Source organism: Bison bison, unplaced genomic scaffold (assembly GCF_000754665.1).
Source record: "Bison bison bison isolate TAMUID 2011002044 unplaced genomic scaffold, Bison_UMD1.0 scf7180017864145, whole genome shotgun sequence".
Taxonomy (NCBI): domain Eukaryota; kingdom Metazoa; phylum Chordata; class Mammalia; order Artiodactyla; family Bovidae; genus Bison; species Bison bison.
In genome coordinates, this window is record NW_011494717.1 from 10696246 (window position 1) to 10716428 (window position 20183).

The 20183-nt window shown below is 49.5% G+C and overlaps 1 protein-coding gene and 1 non-coding gene across 2 annotated transcripts in view; one reads left to right on the forward strand and one right to left on the reverse strand.

Annotated features, from left to right (window-relative positions):
* FAM179A (family with sequence similarity 179, member A) overlaps window positions 1–20183 on the forward strand; it is a 45643-nt gene that overhangs the window by 21602 nt on the left and 3858 nt on the right. Inside the window, exons 12-18 of the mRNA XM_010840672.1 lie at window positions 18–253; window positions 2348–2506; window positions 6635–6752; window positions 7143–7237; window positions 8751–8943; window positions 9817–10033; window positions 18266–18352. Of these exons, the coding sequence (XP_010838974.1) occupies window positions 18–253; window positions 2348–2506; window positions 6635–6752; window positions 7143–7237; window positions 8751–8943; window positions 9817–10033; window positions 18266–18352 (1105 nt within the window). The remainder of the gene's footprint in view (window positions 1–17; window positions 254–2347; window positions 2507–6634; window positions 6753–7142; window positions 7238–8750; window positions 8944–9816; window positions 10034–18265; window positions 18353–20183) is intronic.
* TRNAS-GGA lies at window positions 14553–14625 on the reverse strand. The gene has a single exon. It is a non-coding gene; the product is annotated as a tRNA-Ser (tRNA).

Below are 20183 nucleotides of genomic sequence, written 5' to 3' on the forward strand. Positions count from 1 at the left end.
GCCCGTCTCTCTCCAAGGTCACCAACCTCCGCTCCAAGGTGTCCCGCCTGGCCATCAGCACCCTGGGAGACCTCTTCCGGGCCTTGAAGAAAAACATGGACCAGGAGGCCGAGGAAATCACCCGCTGCCTGCTCCAGAAGATGGCAAACACCAGCGGGTTCATCCAAAGGGCAGCCAACCGGTCCCTGGGGGCCATGGTGGAGCACGTGACCCCTGCCCGCTCCCTGGTGGCCCTCACCTCCGTGGGCATCTAGTACGTGGGGACCTGAGGCGGGGGGCAGCCTGGGGAGGTGAGGCAAAGGGGAGAGGCGCTGGGTAGGGGCAGAGCAGGGAGATGGTGCAGGTGCCTCAAGCATTTCCCTTGGGGAGAAAGACCCCTCCTCCCCGGTGGGCCTGTCTCTAGCCTCTCCTGGGCCAGGCTGGGGATAATGAGGGCTGCTTGTAGCTGTCCCAGGCACCAGCTGGGAAGGGACGGGTGCTACTCTGTGCTCAACACTGGGGAGCTTGAAGTAGCCGTGGTACTGTCCCCAGAGATAGGACGGCAGAGGCAGCCTTCAGCCTGGGTCTCACTCTACCCAGGGGAGGGATGCTTCTTTCTGATGAAATCTGGGCCGTGAGCAGAGCAAGGCACAAAATCTGCTCTAGGAGGGGACAGGCTGCTGTTGGAGCCCTTCTGCAGCCAGATATGCTTTCTCTTTTCAAAAACCAACACCAACAGCAAAACCAGAAGCATTCCCCCAAGCCCTTTCTCCCACAGGGTGACACAACTCTCAGCCCCAACAAGATAGTCACTGACCGTTATCCCGGGTGGCCTATTGGGTAGAACCCAGGGTGAGGTGTCACAGCTAGCAGGCCTTTGCCCACAGACTCCTGAACCACATTACCTAAGTTCACAGCCTGGATTGTTACTAAACTTCCCCCAAGCTTCTGTTTCCTCATCTGTAAAAGGAGACCAGGGATAATAATAAAATTGTTGGGAAGAGTACAGGAATTGATTCATGAAAGAGGGGTAGGGGAAGCGCCTGTCTCACCTGACATTGATTGAATGCTGATTGTGGCTGTTTTTAACTAGGGAGAAATCAATTGTATTTTTTTTCTGGATTCCTCCCCATGCCTCTGCTTCCTCGCCGGCAAGATGATGACAAAATTAGCTTGTGGAGTTGAGGAGACCCTGGTTCAAAGGTGTCTAGTGCAGAGCCTGTCAGGGAGGGTGTGCTCATGGTAAACCGAGCCAATTGATTCTTGTCAGGAAGAACCATGGGAGCCTGGAACAAGGGTGTGCATTGGAACTCCCTAGTATATTGCTCAGAGAAGGCAATGGCACCCCACTCCAGTACTCTTGCCTGGAAAATCCCATGGGCAGAGGAGCCTGGTAGGCTGCAGTCCATGGGGTCGAGAAGAGTTGGACATGACTGAGCGACTCCACTTTCACTTTCACTTTCATGCATTGGAGAAGGAAATGACAACCCACTCCAGTATTCTTGCCTGGAAAATCCCATGGGTGGAGGAGCCTGGTAGGCTGCCGCCTATGGGGTCGCACAGAGTCAGACACGACTGAAGCGACTTAGCAGCAGGATATTGCTAAAGTGCAGATTCTGACTTGTATGCTAATGCGCTGGTCCCTGGGCCACATGGAGTAGGGAAGTCTCCCTTTGTGTTCCACTGGAATGGTCCCCAGTGGGGAGGAAGGGGCCAGTGTCACCTAATGCAATGGACTGTGGACACATTGAATGCACAAGAGGTGACATCCCAATGGGTTCCTCCTGTAAGATTTCAGGTTCCCCTAGAAATCACCCATCAATCTCCTATCCCACCTCCTGCCTCAATTCAGCTCAATGAACACGCAGTAAATGCCCACGAAGTGCTGAAGGGTCACCATGCCAGAGGGGAACAGGGGATTCAGTTGAGAGGAAGACTTAGTGTCTGATCCTTGGGAACCATGGGGTACGCCTGTATTTACCAGGGGACAAAGGACAGTGCCCTTCTCCCCCAGAAAGTACTAGTTTTGTCTGGGGGCTCAGAAGGCAGAAGTAAGGTATCCTAGGTAGAGAAAAGGTGAGAAGTGAATTTAGGCAAAGGCAGCACATGAGCTCAGGAAGGCACAGGGGTGGTGGGCACACGGTGGGCCTGGGGACGTCACGTGGCTTCAGTTCCATTGTTAGGAAGGGACTGCTCTTCCTTGAAGATTCCCCTGAGCCCTGGAGGGACAAAATTGGGAGCCCCCTGTGGCATGAAACATGGAGGCACAACTGTAGGTCCATGTGTGCCAGTCTGGGGATGCCCCCGACCCCCACCCAAAACCCCATTCCTTGGCTGAGCCCTTGCCTGTGACTGTGTTTCCTTTCAGCCACCGAAACCCCTTGGTCCGGAAGTGCACTGCCGAGCACCTGTCGGTCGTCCTGGAGCAGGTAGGCACCGAGAAGCTCCTCTCAGGCACCAGAGACAGCACAGACATGCTGGTGCACAACCTGGTGAGACTGGCCCAGGACTCCAACCAGGACACCAGGTAATGCAGGGCCCGGGGGATGGCTGACCCGGCCAGCCCAGGGCAGACAAGGCCGTCGGCCACCCTGAGGGTCTTGCTCATGCAGCTCAGCTTCCCCAGGGCCACGGGGAGGGACAGTGATGGACAAAATTGTGTCCTTTCCTTGCAGCTGTCATCCCACCTCTCCACACCACCACAGCCAGAGCCAGGCCCGCTCAGGGAATGGCCACTACCCTCTACCTCCAATCTCTCACCTTTAACTCCCTCTCTAGCCATTGCAACCCTACCATCTGCCTCCCATCCCTCACCTTTCACTCCCCCTCTAGCCACTGCAGTCTTGCTCTAGTTTCTGTCCCGGTAAATGCCCACGAAGTAGGCTCCATTCCCTATAAAGCTATCCATTCATTCATTTTTTTCAAGAGATATGCAATGTGCATTGTTCATTACTATGAGCACAGGTGTGAACAGGAAAAATTAGACCCCCGTTGTCTTGGATCTTACCTCCTAGTTGCATAATAAACAAGTAAATAATTATGACAATTTTAGACACAGATAAGGGGCAAAACAAAAATGTAATGGAGAACTAGGTAGGGACTACTTTAGGTTGAGAGTCAAGGGATATCTCACTAAAGACTGACATTTGAGTTGAGAACTGATTGGCTAGTAGGGCCCAGCTCTTTGAGGATTTGGGGTGCAAGAGTCCCAGCAAAGGCAGGTGGTACATCCCCTGGGATGGGCTAAGTTGGGTGTTAAATGATGAGAAGGCGAGGCTTCGTGGAGCACAGTGAGTGAGGGGAATGGTGGGCAGTGGTGGGGAGGAAGCAAGGCCAGGCCGGGGAGGGCCTCATGGGTCAGGGGTTGGGGTTTTGGTAGAAGTCTTTAAAAGCTGGAGTTGGGGTCATTTATCATACTTCTCAGTTCGTGACGTGTTATGTCTGAAGCCCCCACCACTCCTGGTTCAGCTCCAGAGGACACGTCCAGACTGTGTTCTGTGTTGTGTGCCAGGCAGTGCGTTCACATGGGCTGTCCCAGGGTGTAGCCGGGAAGGCGGCATTGCACGCATGCACCCTCCCCATGCACTCCCACAGGACTGCGCCTCAGGACTGCAACCCCATGCACTGCAGCCCTCCAGGCTCCTCTGTCCATGGAATTCTCCAGTCAAGAATACTGGAGTGAGTTGCCCTTCCCTTCAGGGAATCTTCCTAACCCAGGGATTGAACCCAGGTCTCCTACATGGCAGACAGATTCTTTATTGTCTGAGCTACCAGGGAGGCCCCTCCTCCCCTGCCCCTGAGGTGCCTACATCCTCACAAGCTTGCAATTTCTGGATTTCACATTTTTACCCATCTAGTGGATAGAAGTTCCAGCTCACTACTGCTTCTTTCCTTCCTCCCTGATTGCTAATGCATTTGGGTGCTTTTTGATATCTTTGCTAGTCTTTTACTTTTTTTGAAAAAAGTCTCTCTGACCACTGGAGGATTGATAGTTGGGGAGAGGAGCCAGGGTGCAGGTGGGATGCTGGGTGGATGGCTACCCCAGAATCTGGGCAAGTCATGTTGGAGGCTGCAGAAGAGGGAGAGGGTGGATTGGGGTGTATTTTGAAGGCAGAGCTGATCGCAGGTTGGTGGTGAGGATTTCAAAAAGGAATCAGAGATGACACTTAGGTTTTCAGATGAACTGTGGGGTGACTGAAAGGGCCATCTACTGAAGGGAGGAATATTGTCAGGGAAGTATTGAATAGAAGGTTTGACTGGTTTGTTCTTCATCATGGGTGGGGGAAGGGACGTTGAGATCTAATACCTCTCCAGATCTAAACCCCTTGCCGACCTCTCTCTCACACTGGATGGCATTGACTGCACTTCATTTTCTTTCTTTGAACCCTATGCTTCTGGTTTCCATGGTGCCACACTCCCTGGTTCTCCTCCTTCCTCTGTGTCTTTCTCCCCCATCTCCCCCCTCACCTGGATGCCCATGGCTTCAGGAGTGTCTTCAGTCCTCACCCCCGCCTTGCAGCTTTCTTTGAGCGACACCATTACTTCCTGTGGCTCCAGTCACAGTGAAACTCTGATGCTCCCCTGTGTCTGCCTCCAGGCGGCTCCTTCTCTGAGCATCCGTCCATGTCTCTGATGCCTCCCCAGGACCCATCATTGGGATGTCCCACTGTCATCCTAAATGAATTTACTGCCTTCTCCTGAAGGCTGCTTCTCTGGCTGTGTTCCCTCTCTTATTAAAAGTCACTATTATTTACTGAGTCATCTGAGATTAAAAATGGGGACGTTATACTTCCTTTTTCCTTCCACATTTTAATATCTTAGAATCCTAGGCATCTCACAGTTGTTGTTGGCCAGGCAGCAATTAAGACTTTGGTTTTACTATCTACACAATTGCAAACTTGATGCTCGTTGCTCATCATATAAACCTTTGAATTACTGTCTGTGTTGTAGGAACTACATTATGAGACTTTGTTTGCTGGTTAGCCTTTTATATTTATTTTAAGAAGTCCCTGTGGAGAATTGTTGAGTTTAATCGTTGTTTAAAATGTCTTTAGAAATATTACACTGTTTTTGGCGTTGAAATGAAGAGTTATTGTATATGAGAAAAGGCATGGAAAAAGAGTGTTGAGGCATAAATTCGATATTAATGCAAACATTCATCATTGAAGGAAAGACCCAGATTCCACAGTTTCTTACAAAGCAACCATTTGGTACTTTACCTGACCTAAGGAAGGAAGGCAGTCCCCACAAGAAGTGTTACTTCTCTTTCTGAGATAGCATGTAGAAGGATGGATGGCTTTCACATGTGGGGCCGTGTCACTGAAGGCAGCGGAAATTGCCCATGTCTTCCTTTTCTGTTTTTCTTCTGGAAATAAATTAATCGTGCATTTTTACAATTAATGAAGTTTTAGATTGAGTGAATATGATAATTCTGGATGCTTCAGGCTCCACCTCCAATCAGCTGCCAAATCGTTCAATTTCATCTTTAGCATCTCTTGAATCTGATCATCCTTACTTAACCCCACCCTCCTGCCTATGTCAGGCCTTAGCATCTCTTGCCTGGATTATTATAGTGGCCTCCTAATAGGTCTCCTGGACCCCAGCCTGGTCCTGGAAGATCCATTCTCCACACTGCTGCCTGAGACATTAAAAAAAAATTGTTTATGTATTTATTTTTGGCTGTGCTGGGTCTTCGTTACTTTGTGTGGACTTTCTGTAGTTGTAAAGAGAGAGGCTTCCTCTTCATTGTGACGTGCAGGCTTCTCACTGCAGTGGCTTCTCTTGTTGCGGAGCACGGGCTCTAGGCACACGGGCTTCAGTAGTTGCAGCAGGCACACAAGCTTAGCAGTTGCAGCTCTCAGGCCCTACAGCGCCGGCTCAGGAATTGTGGTGCACTGGCTCAGTTGCCCTCGGCCTGTGGGATCTTCCTGGACCAGAGATCGAACCCGTGTCCCTGGCATTGGCAGGTGGTTTCCTTTCCTGGTTTCCTTTCCACCGCACCACCAGGGAAGTCCTGAAGCATTTCGATTTTAGTGCAAATCTGGTCATTCCTCAGCTTCAAGCCCAGTTCCTTCACATCTCCCTAAACTGGGTCTTACCTTCATTCTTCTCTATCCTGTTCTCTTCCTGGGTCTGGTCTCTGCATGCTATTCTCCAACTGCACTCTTGCAGGTCCAGTAGACTGTCTTATGGGGTCCCCCCCTACCACCACTATTCATCAGGTAGAGCTGACCCCTCCCTCCTAGATTGCCCCACCACACCCTTTCTCAGACTTCTAAATGTCTCATGCTAGAAAAAAAGTTATTACTCTTTGGTGTAGCCATCCAACAGAATATTACTTAGCCATTAAAAAGGATGACATGGGGAGATGACTAATGATAAAGTAAAAAAAGCTGGGTAAAAGTTGTATATACATTCTGATATCAACTAAAAATATATATGTAATATATAATAAAATAATATAAAAATTTAATAGTGGTTTTCTCCTGGTAGTGGGATTATGGTCAGTGTTTATTCTGAGTTGGGATTACTGTCACAATAGAAAAAGTATTAAAAATTCTCTTACTATAATTATAAAAATTATGCAGAACTGTAAAGCAAATTTGTATTGCATTCCTGTGGCTGTTGTTTCATCCTGATCTTTCTCCAATGGCAGGTTTTACGGCCGGAAGATGGTGAATATCTTGATGTCAAACACAAAGTTTGATGCATTTCTGAAGCAGTCCCTTCCATCGCATGACTTGCAGAAGGTCATGACAGCTATTAAACAGCGGGTGAGTTGGCAGGCGGTGAGGTGTGAGCTGGTCTGGGGTGGGCATCAGGGCTGAGCCTGGCAGCCTGCAACCCTCACTCGGGTCAAGGGGAGGGGTCATGTGCTCTAGAGGCTTTCATTTTATCCATGACGCCTGATGGGTAGAATTTCCTTCCCGGTGCTCAAACCTGGTTCTGCCTCACGATGCCTGTGTCCCTTGTGCCTGCCTAGGTTTTCTTGCCTTCATCTTCTAAGTGGGGATCTTGACCCCTGAAAGGCTCCCCAGGGCCCTCCCAAGCTCTCCTGGGTGGAAGGGGTTATTCCTCTTGTTTCTGTCTAGACTGGAGCATCTGGCAGTTCCCCAGAGGGCCGCCCCTTTCAGCTCATGTTGTGTGTGTATGTATTTCTCAAGGGAATAGAAGATGGTGATGAGCTTCCATCCGCCAAAGACCGCAAGCTGTCAAGAAGTCTGGTGGTGTATGAGAATGGGCTGCCTGGCCAGGACGGGTACAGTAGCTCTTGTCTCCCTAGGGCTCCCCATCCAAGACTGCTGACCATGACATTCTGCTTGGCCTGGGGCCTGCAGTGGCCCTGGGTGGGGAGAGGGGTATGCATTTGGGCTGCAACTGAGCCCTACTTGGTCGGCAGGACTCATGGGTGAGTTTATGGGGAGAGTTCCCCCACCCACATCTCAGGGAGGGCAAATTGTGGGCTAGGGAGCATCTGCTGGTAGAGATGGGTTCCTGAAGTCTCAGCCATGTAGCTGCTGTTTAAGGGGGATGTGGTCAGGCTCCATGTGAACTCAGGGTTTCTCCATCCACTTAGAGCACCTTTTGCCATCAGAGGGGCCATCCTGGGACTAATTTAGAGGCAGAGGTAGAGTCAAGGCAGGTGAGAAGGAATAGGCCCAGGGGTGAGAGAGTGGGCATCAGGAGGAGTTAGACACCCAACAGGAATCTGAAAGTCACTCCTGCACTTAAAACTAAACTCCTTCTGTGGGAGAACATCTGGACTCTTTAGCTGGACCCCTGGGGGAAGCCCCCTCCACGTCTTCTAGATTAACTCCCTGCTCTCAGCCAGACCGCAGCTCCCCGGCCCTCCGAGTTCTCTCTTTCCTGTGCCTCTGCCTATGCTGTGTCATCTGCACCTGGAACGTGCCTATTTATTCTATAAGACATGACCCCACCGTGACCTTCCCCCAGAAGCTCTCTCTGCCCCTCTGCCCCATGTCCCCTAGGTGGACAGGTTGCCCCGGCCTTCAGTCCTTCACCTCCCATTGGTCCATGAGCTCCTTGGGCAAAGACCACACCTCTCATCTCATTGCCCACAGTGTCCAGCAGAGCTCTTGGCACACAGTTAGGCAAGGAGCCTGGGGATTAGAGATGACTGTCAGAATGGATGATGTTGGCTTCTGCTGGGTGGGACTCAGGTGTAGGGCAGAACTCAGAGACCCAGGTGAGCACTGGGGCTGGGGATAGGAGTTCTGTGTGGAGCAGCTCTCTTGTTGGCTGGAACAGACCAGGGGAATATGATGGGCCTGTGATGTTAAGACAAATGTTAGGACAACAGGGCTTCTTAACATTTCCCTCTTCCCAGAGGATACGAGCAGAGCCTAGACAACCAGGGGTCAGGATGCAGGCTCCTGGCAAGACCTTCCCCAATTCTTAAAGTGTGTCTGTTGTCATTCCACGGATTTCCACCCTCACTCCAAGCTCCCTCACCCCATTCCTAACTTACCTTCTGAAAAGAGGAAGGAAAAAAAAAAAGCAAGAAGAAAGAGCTCTGCCCACTGATAAGAGGACAGAACCCTAGGCACCCAATTGGCACCCTCCTGAGGAAAAGGCACTTTGAGAGTTTCCGAGGCCTGTGACCCCAAGCAGTGGGTGGAGGGGAGGCTCGAGTGGACTAAGCTGCAGGTCAAACTCTGGTTTCAGCCCCATCTGTCTTTGGGGGCTGTGCATGGCACACGATGTATGTTCATTCCCTGGGGCTGCCCAGGTCAGATGCTTGTTCCACGCAGGCTCTGCTCTAATGGCCCACGGCTGGTGGGGCTGCGCTCCTCCATGCGGGGCGGCTTGGAGATGGTGGAACAGCTACGGGAGCTGACGCGGCTGCTGGAGGCCAAGGAGTACCAGTCTCGGATGGAAGGTGTGGGGCAGCTCGTTGAGCACTGCAGGGCCAAGCCAGAGCTCATCACTGCCAACCTGGTCCAGGTGAGTGTCACCCCACACCTGTCCTGTCTCTCCCCACAGTGTATGCAACTTCAATCTGGAAAACTCAGGAGAGGGTTGGACATTGTGCCAGACCCTCCAGGGTAAAGGGAGCCTGACAAACACTTGCTTTTCAGTTTCCATGGTGACATAAGATTATCTGGAAGTGGCCAAGAGGACAAGGGCATTGCTTCCTGTTGGGCACCTTGGGACCACTCAGAGACGTGCTGGCCATTTTTCATCCTCCCAGCAGATTTATAGGGAGGAGGGTGGAGATGGAGGTTGCCATGGCTAAGGGCTACCCCAACCCTGCTATGCACATGAGGTTTGGGGGTAGAACATGTGGTTGATCAGGCAACTGGGCCAGGATGGCTGGATGGGTGGGTTCAGAAAAAGCACAGGTTTCACAGTCTGGAAATGAGGGTAGATGCCTGCTTCTTCCTGGAGTGAGGCTGCTGACACTCAAGGCACATAGCAGAGTAGTTAAGACATAAGCTTGAAGTTTCTTACTAGCTGTGTGATCTGGGCAAATCATTTAACCTCTCTCAGCCTCAGGTTTTGTTTTGTATTTTAATGGTAAACTGAGGATGAGAACCTGTGCTTCATGGGTCATTAAGATTACTCTATGAGCGAGTGCAGGGTACCTAACAAGATGCTCTATGCCATTTGCTCCCAACGAGTACTCAGTATACAGTCCTTCCCCTCTTGTTGCCTCCCCCTTTGAGAGGTGAGCTCTTCATCACTGGGAATGCTCTGACATAGGCTGGATGGTCCCCAGCAGGGAGGAGGAATCCCTGCCGAGGGCAGCTGGTTGGGCTGTAGGACTCCTGCCCAGCCTGGGTTCCCATGGGCTCTTGGTTTCTGTTCCCTCAATAGGTCTTTGATGCTTTCACCCCGAGGCTTCAGGATTCCAACAAGAAGGTGAATCAGTGGGCGCTGGAGTCCCTCGCCAAGATGATCCCCCTCCTGAGAGAAAGCTTACAGCCCATGCTGCTCTCCATCATTATTGCTGTAGCAGACAACCTCAACTCCAAGAACGCAGGAATTTACGCGGCTGCGGCGACGGCGCTGGATGCAATGGTTGAGAGTCTAGGTGAGCCTACTCTGAGCCCCTGCTGGGCTCTGGTAGGTGGCTGGCTCCCTCCCTGGCCCCTCTGTTAAGCTTAGGATGGACATTTCCACCTTCCCTCCTTTGGAATCAGCAGAGCAGTGAAAAGGCATTGATTGGCTCTCAGGTCAAACACTGAACTGGCCGAAAAGTTCATTTGGGATTTCCTGTAACCCCGTAAGTTTCATTTGGGGTCTTATGGAAAACCCCAAATTACCTTTATGGCCAACCCAATATTTCCTGAGGCTGCATAGGGCATGGGTGGGCAGCCCAGGGTCTCCCAGGTTCTTTATTTGTAGGCTTTTCCATGTCATGTCCATCTGGTAGAAGTGGAGACAACCTAGTCTTGCCTCCTCGTGGTACACATGATGGAAATAACTCGCCCTGGGTCACATAGTGCCAAGCAAGTGAGCCACTGGGGCACTGATGGAAAAACAGATCAGGATCACTGAGAAGGAGTTAGAAGAGCTGTCAAGTTTTTTTTAGTTGTAGAGATAGTAGTAGGGGATGTGGTCTGTATGGGAACCAGGCAGGATGCTGGTGAGACAGGAGGGCAAGCCTGTTGGAAAGGACAAAGGTGACCACCTTGACTGTCTGATATAGGAGTCAGGTTGGGATCCCTTTGACTTTTTGAGCATGGAATGAATGAGAATTGCCTTTGCAGTGATTTGGGGTGAGGAGTGGAGAGTGACAGTGGAGTGAGGGATGGGGGAAGAATGAAAAGAACAAAAAGGCAGAAGCCAAGGGAGAGACATGAGGAAAGACGGCAGCTCCTCTGTCCCTTATGAGCTTTGCAGGATCACATCTTGGTTCTGGAACATTAAGTGGGAATTTTGTGCATCTATTTATTTTTTTTTCAGACATTATATTGTTAATTTTTTTTTTTTTTTGGAATAAAGCAGATTAACCAGGCTTCACAGGTGGTGCTAGTGGTAAATAACCTGCCTGCCAGTGCAGGAGACATGAGATGTGGGTCTGATCCCTGGGTTGGGAAGATCCTCTGAAGGAGGGCATGGCAACCCACTCCAGTATTCTTGCCTGGAGAATCCATGGACAGAGGAGCCTGGCGAGCTACAGAGTTGGACGTGACTGAAATGACTTAGCACGCACGCATGCATAGCTGATTAGCAAGGTTGTGGTAGTTTCAGGTGAGCAGTGAAGGGATTCAGCCATACATACACGTGTATCCCTTCTCCCTCAAGCGTCCTTCCCATCCACGCTGGCACATAACATTGAGCAGAGTTCCCTGAGGTTATCCATTTTGTTGTTGGATATCCATTTTGAATACAGCAGTGTGTATATGACCTTCTGTTATCCATTCCTTTGCTAGATGATTAGATGGTCATATCTGGTGTATCTAGTACACAGACTGAAGTGCAAGTTCAAAACCTCAGGTATGTGAGAACGTAGTAAATGATAGACTCATGTCCAGACCAGTAGTCTTTCACAAACTAGTCTTGCCTTGATGTAAGGAAATGTTTGATCTGAGAACCACTGTTGGCTCTGCTGCCATATGTTCCGATGAGCACAGAGCCATGTCCTGCCTCTGGAATGCACAGAGCATCCATCCCCATGGTGCGGCTGGAAACGCCGCCTGGCACACCCACCCCTCCTCCCCATCCCACACCCTGGCCTGAGCCCAGCTCTCTGGGGCTGGGACACCAGCTGTGTCCTTGGCTGGAGCCTCCAGGAGAAGTTTCAGTTACAAATTAAAGGCCTGGTCAGGCCTTTCTCCGCCTCTTGAGATCATAAATATTGTCAATTTCCTCTCTTCATCTCAGAGGGAATTTATGATTTGCTGAGTTTGTTGCTGTAGAACAAACAAAATAAATCCAGCTCTAAATTACAGCTTGTTCTCTGCACTGCTCTGGGTAAGTGAGATTGCTGTTGCCAATAACCAAGGCTCTTGGTAAATCACCGTGGGCCCTAGATTTATTGGGAAAACCAGCACCAAGCAAAATAGGCTTTAGCTATTTGAAGAGGCTGAGCACCCTTGTCTGGGGAGAGGAGCTTTTAACTCTTCCCAGTCCAGGGATTTTAGTCCCCTTTTCAGCCATTGAGCTGGCCTCCTTGAGCACACCGGAGCACCTGAACTTTGAGCTACAGAATCTGATGTCTCACACAGTCACAAGGCTCATGTCTCCTCTACCTGGGGCCCTGCTGTACCTACCTGGGCTGGACACCCAGAAAAGGGAGCCTAGGGATGGCCTGCTTTCATGATCTGACCCACCTTGAGGCAGGTTGCAGCATCCAGGAAGATGTCTAAGGTTCTCCTTTCCTCCTGGAATAGGGTCCCCTTGGGGATGGCTGATAGTGCTCCCTCTGTCCATCAGCCTGACGATTTGGTGCAAGGAGAATGGAGGCAGGGGAGGCGGCCCCGTCCTCTTCTCTAATCTTTAGGTTGGTGCTAGGCTGGAATGGAATGGAGTTGGCTTCAAAGGGATGGATGGAGCCCACTGATGCCTGGCACAAGGCTCCTGTGGCTCCCAAAGTGTCAAGCCCAGGGTCTTGGCTCCTGGTCATTTGAGCCATGCCCTTCCAGCCTAACCAGTAATGCTTGGTTTTGGAAGTGTTCTTAACTGTGAAGTCATGAGCCTACTTCTCAATCCATGAAAGTCAGAACTGGTAGGATTCAGTTGCTAAGCTTTCCCAAAGAATAGTCCTATTCTGCCTGGAATGGTCTAGGCCTGCCCTGCAGAGGAAATAATGGATGCAAGAAACAAAACTTCCCAGTGCCCCGGGGGACTGGGTGGTGGATGTAGAGACTGCAGCAGGTGTGACAGGAGAGGAGGGGCATACATCCTCTTTCCCGAATCACCCAGGCTGAGCCCGGCAGCTCTAGTTGACCTTTAGCCCCCACAGACCCCTCCTGTAGTGGCATGGGGTCCTTTGAGCAGAAAGAGCTTTCTCCCAAGCTGGCCTCTTCATGCCCCATGAGGGACTCTGGGCTCCAGGCTGGAGAGAAGCTATGAAATGCTATGAGATAATTGTGTGGAAAGTCACAGCACATTACTGCTTGTTTCCCACTCAGTGGGGCTCAAGGGGGTCAAAAACACAGATGGGGCAGGCTGTCTTCTGGCATAAGGTCCAGTTGACACAGCCAAACTGGGAGATTGGTCTTTTCAGGTGACCTCTTGTTTTTAGGTGACCTCTTGTTTCTAGAATCGGGTGATATAGTCTGGGCTGCTGCTGCTAAGTCGCCTCAGTCATGTCCGACTCTGTGCGACCCCATAGACGGCAGCCCCCAGGCTCCCCCGTCCCTGGGATTCTCCAGGCAAGAACACTCAGATACCATATCTCTTCCAGTCCCTCGATTTTCCTCAGGGTGAGTGGGCCACTGGTGTGCTGGCTGACACAGCAGGTGGGATTTCTGCCCATGTGAAAAAGGAGACATGTCGGGAGCCTTGTTCCCTGTCCTCTGCCCTTGGTCACTGCCTGCCTGAGGGCGTCTCCGGGCCTGAGCCTGGGGTGTCATCTCTTCTACTCAGCACCAAGACCTTCTGATTTCAGGAGAGTTATTTCGGGGATCAAGGAGGTTCCTGAGCAAAGACTGGCTGGCTCTTTCTTTGGGCTCTGTTACTGGGACAGTTACAGAAGAAACTTCATTATTTAAAACATTAGGCTGCTGACAGCTCACCTGGTCAGACTGAGCGCCAAAGAAACTATTTAGTGCAGCCCCTGGCTATTGCTGCAGGGAGCAGATAAGCTCAGAAATGGGCAGCATCAGATCTACTTTTGCTCTTTTGCTCTGACTTTAAATTCATTACTTTATACAAATCATCTGACCAACATTGTATTGTTAATGAAACATAAAATTCATCCGAGGTGTCCCTCTGATATATCCACTGCTTAAAAATGTCTCTCTTATCTTCAGTTTTTTTGTCTGCATGTATACAAATTTCGTAATATTAATAATAATGTAAATACAATTTTGACTTTGCTCCTTTCACTTGCTGCTGCTAAGTCACTTCAGTCGTGTCCGACTCTGTGTGACCCCATAGATGGCAGCCCACCAGGCTCCCCCGTCCCTGGGATTCTCCAGGCAAGAACACTGGAGTGGGTTGCCATTTCCTTCTCCAATGCATGAAAGTGAAAAGTGAAAGTGAAGTCGCTCAGTCGTGTCCGACGCTCAGCGACCCCATGGACTGCAGCCTACCAGGCTCCTCCGTCCATGGGATTTTCTAGGCAGGAGTACTGGAGTGGGGTGCCATTGCCTTCTCCTCCTTTCACTTAACACCACTCAATTTCCCATGCTGTTAAGTAGTCTTTCTAGTTAGCTTTATTAAAAATATAAAGTTTACTTTCCACCTCTGTAAAAGTCATACTTATTAATTACTGAGCAAAAGAAAAATGGAAGCATTTGGAAGGAAAATAACTTACAGTCTGGACTCCTTAAAGAAACCATTGCTGACAGTCAGCATTTTTCATGTTAGGTATTTTTTTCTGTGTATATTTGTGTACAGTGTCATGATAATATTACACATTGAAATTTGCATCCTGTTATCTTCCTGACCCAGGGATCGAACCTGGGTCTCCTGCATTCCAGGCAGACGCTTTAACCTCTGAGCCACCAGGGAAGCCCCTTTTAAAAAGCAGAGCATGAGTATTTACACATAATTATGCACTTGAGTCACTTTCAACAGCTCCATCACGTGCTATGTCATAGCTTGTATTTTTCTGTTTTGGTGGCTTATTCCCAGTTTCCCTGCAATGAACAGACCTAGATTTGGTGGCCACAGAGAATTCAGGTGTGTGACATAACTTACAGGTGGTGGTGGTGATTTAGTCACTAAATTGTGTCTGACTCTGCAAGTCCATGGACTGTAGCCCCCCAAGCTCCTCTGTCCATGGAATTCGCCAGGCAAGAAAGCTGGAGAGGGTTGTCATTTCCTTCTCAGGGGATCTTCTCAACCCAGGGACTGAACCCGCATCTCCTGTTTGGCAGGTAGATTCCTTACCACTGAGTCACCTGGGAGTCATAACTTACTGAGTCTTGTGCTTATTGTTGGGAGCCCAGTTTGACTCCAGTGTCTTTGCTACCACTGTTTATGATACCATGTTTTTGGTTTTTTTTTTCATGCTTTCTTAAAAGCTCTTCTCTGGCTTCCCAGTAGCCTGGGAATGACATGGCCTGGTAGCCTTGGAATCACGTTGAATGAGACAGGTGTGAGGCCTGCTAGACCTCAGCCCACTGTAGAGAGGGGAGGCTCATTGTAGGCTCAGGGAGGCCGAGATGACTGGCTTGCCAGCCCATGCCTAATTTCTCTATACTGAAGGCTTTGCTTTCCCTTTTGTGTGGACAGCACCAAGGCCAGTGTGGCTTCTTATGGTATGTAAAAGGAGCCTATGAAAACTCTGTGTTAGTCTAATTGAGCATAGATTTTTAAGTTTTTGAAAGTTAGATTCCAGCCTCTTAATTGAAGAGGATTCAATTAAGGTTGCTGAGGTTCATGAAGGTTGCTGGGCTTTCAGAGTGTTTTAGGGTAATCATAGTAATAGTAGCAACAATAACTTATATTTGCATAGTAACTGTCTTCTCAAGGCAGTATCCTAAGCAGCTCTATGTGGAAAGTACTAATATTATCCCCATTTTATAGATGGGTAAACTGAGGTTTAGAGAGGGTGACTTGTCCAACATCTCACAGTGAAACATGGAAGGGCCAGGGTTCAGACCCAGGCGATCTGGACCCAGTCTACCCCCTTAGCCACTGTCCTTTACTGACTCCCAGTAAACCTAAGAGTGACACAAACGGTGAGCTGTCACTATGGAAGTAGTCAGAGGCAGAAAGGCAACTACTTGGGGTGTTATCTGGGGTGCATAGACCAGTTTAGTCCAACTTAGTGTGTCTGCTTTAGCATTGCCTTGCTGTCCATAAGCATTTATTGGGCATCTGTTGTGTGTCAGGCACCATGGGAGCATGGGCTGGCACAGATGTCCCCTGGCTGTGCATTTTCAAGTATTCCCCAAGATCTCCACTTCTCTTGGGCTCTGGCAGGTCATATCAGTGGCCAGGGGTGGGGAGGTCTAGCGGCACCCAGAGAATGTTCTGAACTGAGTGTTGATGGGGGAGAGCAAGGGGAAGAAGTCCTTGTTCACAGAGGTGAGCTCATGGCTATCATTAGCCATGGGTGGGGTGACAACCAGAAGCACCTGGAAACAATAATGCAGGTGATGTTGATATAAAAATCTATTCTTACACATTTATAGCTTTACCAGGACACCCTGAGACCACTTCTTGCTAACTGAAATATTCTAGAACCTGGTATCTCTTTTATCTTTCCGAACAAATTATTTTACTCTGGAACTTTTGCAAGTTGCAGAGATGCACAGGATGTACATGTATACATTTTCCCCTCTGTGTTTCTTACAGGTCTCAGCAGGGAAGCAAGGGAAGCATAAGTTAGCTCTTAGCTAGAATGGCTGCCTGAAGGGAAAAACAAAGCTTTGATTGCCCATCTCTGGGGATGCTGAGGCTCGGTGCTGAGGCATGGAAGGAACTCAGAGAAGGTGGAACACGCCTGGAAAAACTTCCTTAGGCAGGTTGCTCATCTCTGTCTCCTGCAGAGAAATCTGGCCTTGAGATGGTCAGCTCCTGAAACAGGACACCCTTGCTGGGTGCACCTCACCTCCCAGAGCCACATCCCTGAAAAATGCATTTTGGTCCTTGCTCACCTCCCATGGAATTCTGCTGTGCCTGCAGTGATTGCAGATACTGAGAGCTATGTGTGCTGGGCACCTCCTCAGATCTTGAAGGGGCAATCCAGGAGTAAAAGGAGTCCATTCCTGCCTTGTGTATTGTCTGGGTTAGCACCCCTTTCTCAGGTAAAGGGCCACTGGCTTCATCTTGCAGATCTTTGGTGAAGGATACAGGACTTCAAGTGTAGTAGTTTGGGAAACCAGGAGGTGTCAGCTAGAATGGGGAAGAGGGAGCAGCTTCTGAAATCAGTAGCTGTGGGATCTGGCTGGAGTTTACTTTAGAAGTACAATCAAAGAAGATCAGTGAGTCTCTTTATCCCCAGAACATCCCCCAGCCCATTTTCTGGGGCTTTATCATTAGTGGTCCATCTCTAATAAACACTCCTTTAAAAGGGAGAAGAGCTCCGGCCCCAGGCTTCACCCATGGGTAAGACTGGGCTGCTGAGTATAGGGGTGCAGGAAGGTTATAAACTACCGAGAGATCACTTGTGCCCCTCACCATCCCCAACCTGCACATTCCCTCCTCTGATCCTACCAGAACCAGCCAGGGCTTCTGCTCCAGATAGGGTGACCGACCATCATGGTTTCCCAGGGATGCAGGGCTTTCAGTGCTAAAATGGGGAAGGTCCTGGGCAGATGGAGACATGTTGGTCACGGTAGCTCCGGAACCCTCAGGCTCCTGCTTACATGAGCATGGAGCCTCCCCCTCTCTGTAAGAGTTCATGATTGAGTGTCCGTCTCTTTGTCAAAGGAGTCTCTTGAAGGAAAAGAGGAGCAGGAGGAGGACCAGGTTTCATTTAGTTCTTAGCTCCATGCCTATTACGTAGTGGATATCAGTAAATGTTCAGTGTGGAAATAATTGACCAGCCAGCTGTGGGTATGTTCTATTGGTTAGAGCCCAAGTTCAGGCTTTGAGGAGATACATGTTTTCTGAATTCTGATCCTAGTTATGATTATGGCTCAGTGCCTCAGTTTCCACTAAAACTATATCTCTATATCCACATCTGTATCCATTCATCCATCTTTCTCTCTATATCATTCATCTATCTGTTTTCTCTTAATATCATCTATATCTATCATATGCTTTGTCTATCATCTACCTATTATCTATATCTATCATCTATAATACCGATCTACCTCTCAATTATTTAGCTATGTTGCTTTCTCTCTCATTTACCAATCATGCATCTATCATCAGTCATCTATATCTGTCTATCTACTTATTTTTCTCTAAAGCTCACAGCAGTTTTGAAGAAATATAGACAATATGAACCAGATCTTCTGGGAGTAAATGGGGCCAATGTGGGTGCCAGTCTAGCTGTCATAGGCCGCTCACTGTTCCTCAAACACTCCGTGTACATTCACTATTTTTCCAGGCACCATTGTAACCTGAAAAAATTAATCCAGCTTCCCAAAGGGGCTCTTCCCTATGAAGGTGCGGCGGGTACCTTGCCCTGAACAACTGGTGCCTCTGCTCAGGCCACGGCATCATGACTGCTGACACTCTCCTTCTCTTCCAGACAACCTTGGCCTTCTACAAGTGTTTGCTGGGCGGGTGCGCTTCCTGAGTGGCCGTGCTATGCTTGATGTCACGGAACGTCTGGCCAGTGAGTCCCAGCCTTCCAGCCCATCTCTCTTCTTCTCTCCTGGCATGTAGTTGAGCCACCCACTTAGACAAAAAAAACCATCAAATAATCCTATAGACCATTTAAAAAATGTGATAAGCTGCTTGTTTAAAAAAATGTATTATTTATTTATTTAGCTATGTTAGGTCTTAGCTGCGGCATGAAGGATCTTCGATCTTCCTGTGACAGGCAGGATTTTTTCTTTTTTAGTTGCTGCATGCGGGATCTATAGTTGTGGCATGTAGGATCTAGTTCCCTGACCAGAGATTGAACCTGGGCCCCCTGCCTTGGGAGTATGGAGTCTTAGTTCCTGGACCACGAGGGGACTTTCAATAATCTGCTCTTAAAAAATAATTCCAGAGGTGCTCAGTATGTGTTGCCTGCCTGAGGGCATCATTCCCGCTCCTCTGCCCACCCTCATCTCTTGCTCCTGGTCTTACCTCTGCACCCTGGTTCAATCCTCCCAGGGCCCCTGGAGTGGCCCCTTACTTCCGGTCCAGGTGCCAGGCCTGCTCTGAACAGATGGCCTGAGTGAGATTGGGCTGGGGGCTACGATGCAGCTTCAGGGCCAGGTTGGGGTGCCCTGAAGTGAGAATGGGGTCATGTAGCACCTTGGGTATCAGACGATGAACCCTTTCCTGTTACTCAAAATCAGCATTCTCTGATTGTATAGGTACTTTATGGGCCCCAGAGGTGAGTGGATATCCATTTACTGTAAATATTATCCATCTATTTCCAACTGAGCTCAAAAACAAGAGTTTCTACGTAGTTCTTCTATCAACTCTGTGTCAGCCAGGAACAGGGAAGAAAACTTCAATTGTCACAAGGCATGGACTAATAATAGCACAGCTTAACACGGGAGTAAATCTTCTGTTAATTACTTTAGCTGCCTTTTAAGCTCGACTTTAATGGCATTTTCCTCATGATGCTGGGACTGTCAGCTGGGGGGACACCCAGCTCCCCTCAGGCAGGTGAATGTGGACTGAGAGTGGAACTGAGCTTTCTGGGGCCAGGGTGTAGATGTCTCACTGCCAGAGGGGAGAGTCCAGGGGAGAGGCGTCATGGGGGGAGGAGTGGCTGAGGTGTGACAGATTAGGGGGAGGTGAGCCCTTTACCCTTTGGTGGGGTCAGGGAGCCTGGGCTCAGCTGCCTGGGATAGTTTTCACCTCCATGTTCACAGGAGAGATTCAGTGGAGATTTAGGAAACCTTTGAGTTATTTGTTGTTGTTCAGTAGCTCAGTCGGGTCTGACTCTTTGCGACCCCATGGACTGCAGCATGCCAGGCTTCCCTGTCCTTCGCCATTTCCTGGAGTTTGTTCGTGTTCATTGAGTCAGTGATGCCATCCAACCATCTTGTCCTCTGTCACTCCCTTCTCCTTCTGCCTTCAATCTTTCCCAGCATAAGGGTCTTCTCCAAAGAGTCAGTTCTTCATATCAGGGGGCCAAAGTATTGGAGCTTCAGCTTTAGCAGTAGTCCTTCCAATGAATATTCAGGGTTGATTGCCTTTAGGCTTGACTGGTTTGACCTTCTTGCTGTCCAAGGGACTCTCAAGAGCCTTCTCCAGCATGACACTTCAAAAGCATCAGTTCTTCAGCACTCAGCCTTCTTTATGGTCCGACTCTCACATCCATATGTGACTACTGGAAAAACCATAGCTTTGACTATATGGACCTCTATTGGCAAAGTAATGTCTCTGTTGTTTAATATGCTGTCTAGTATGGAGGGTTAATCGGATGATTCGTTTTCTTTCCCTTCCCTCTGGCTGCCCCTGACTCCTCCCCCTTGCTCCCCCCCACCCAGTCCCTTACCCCT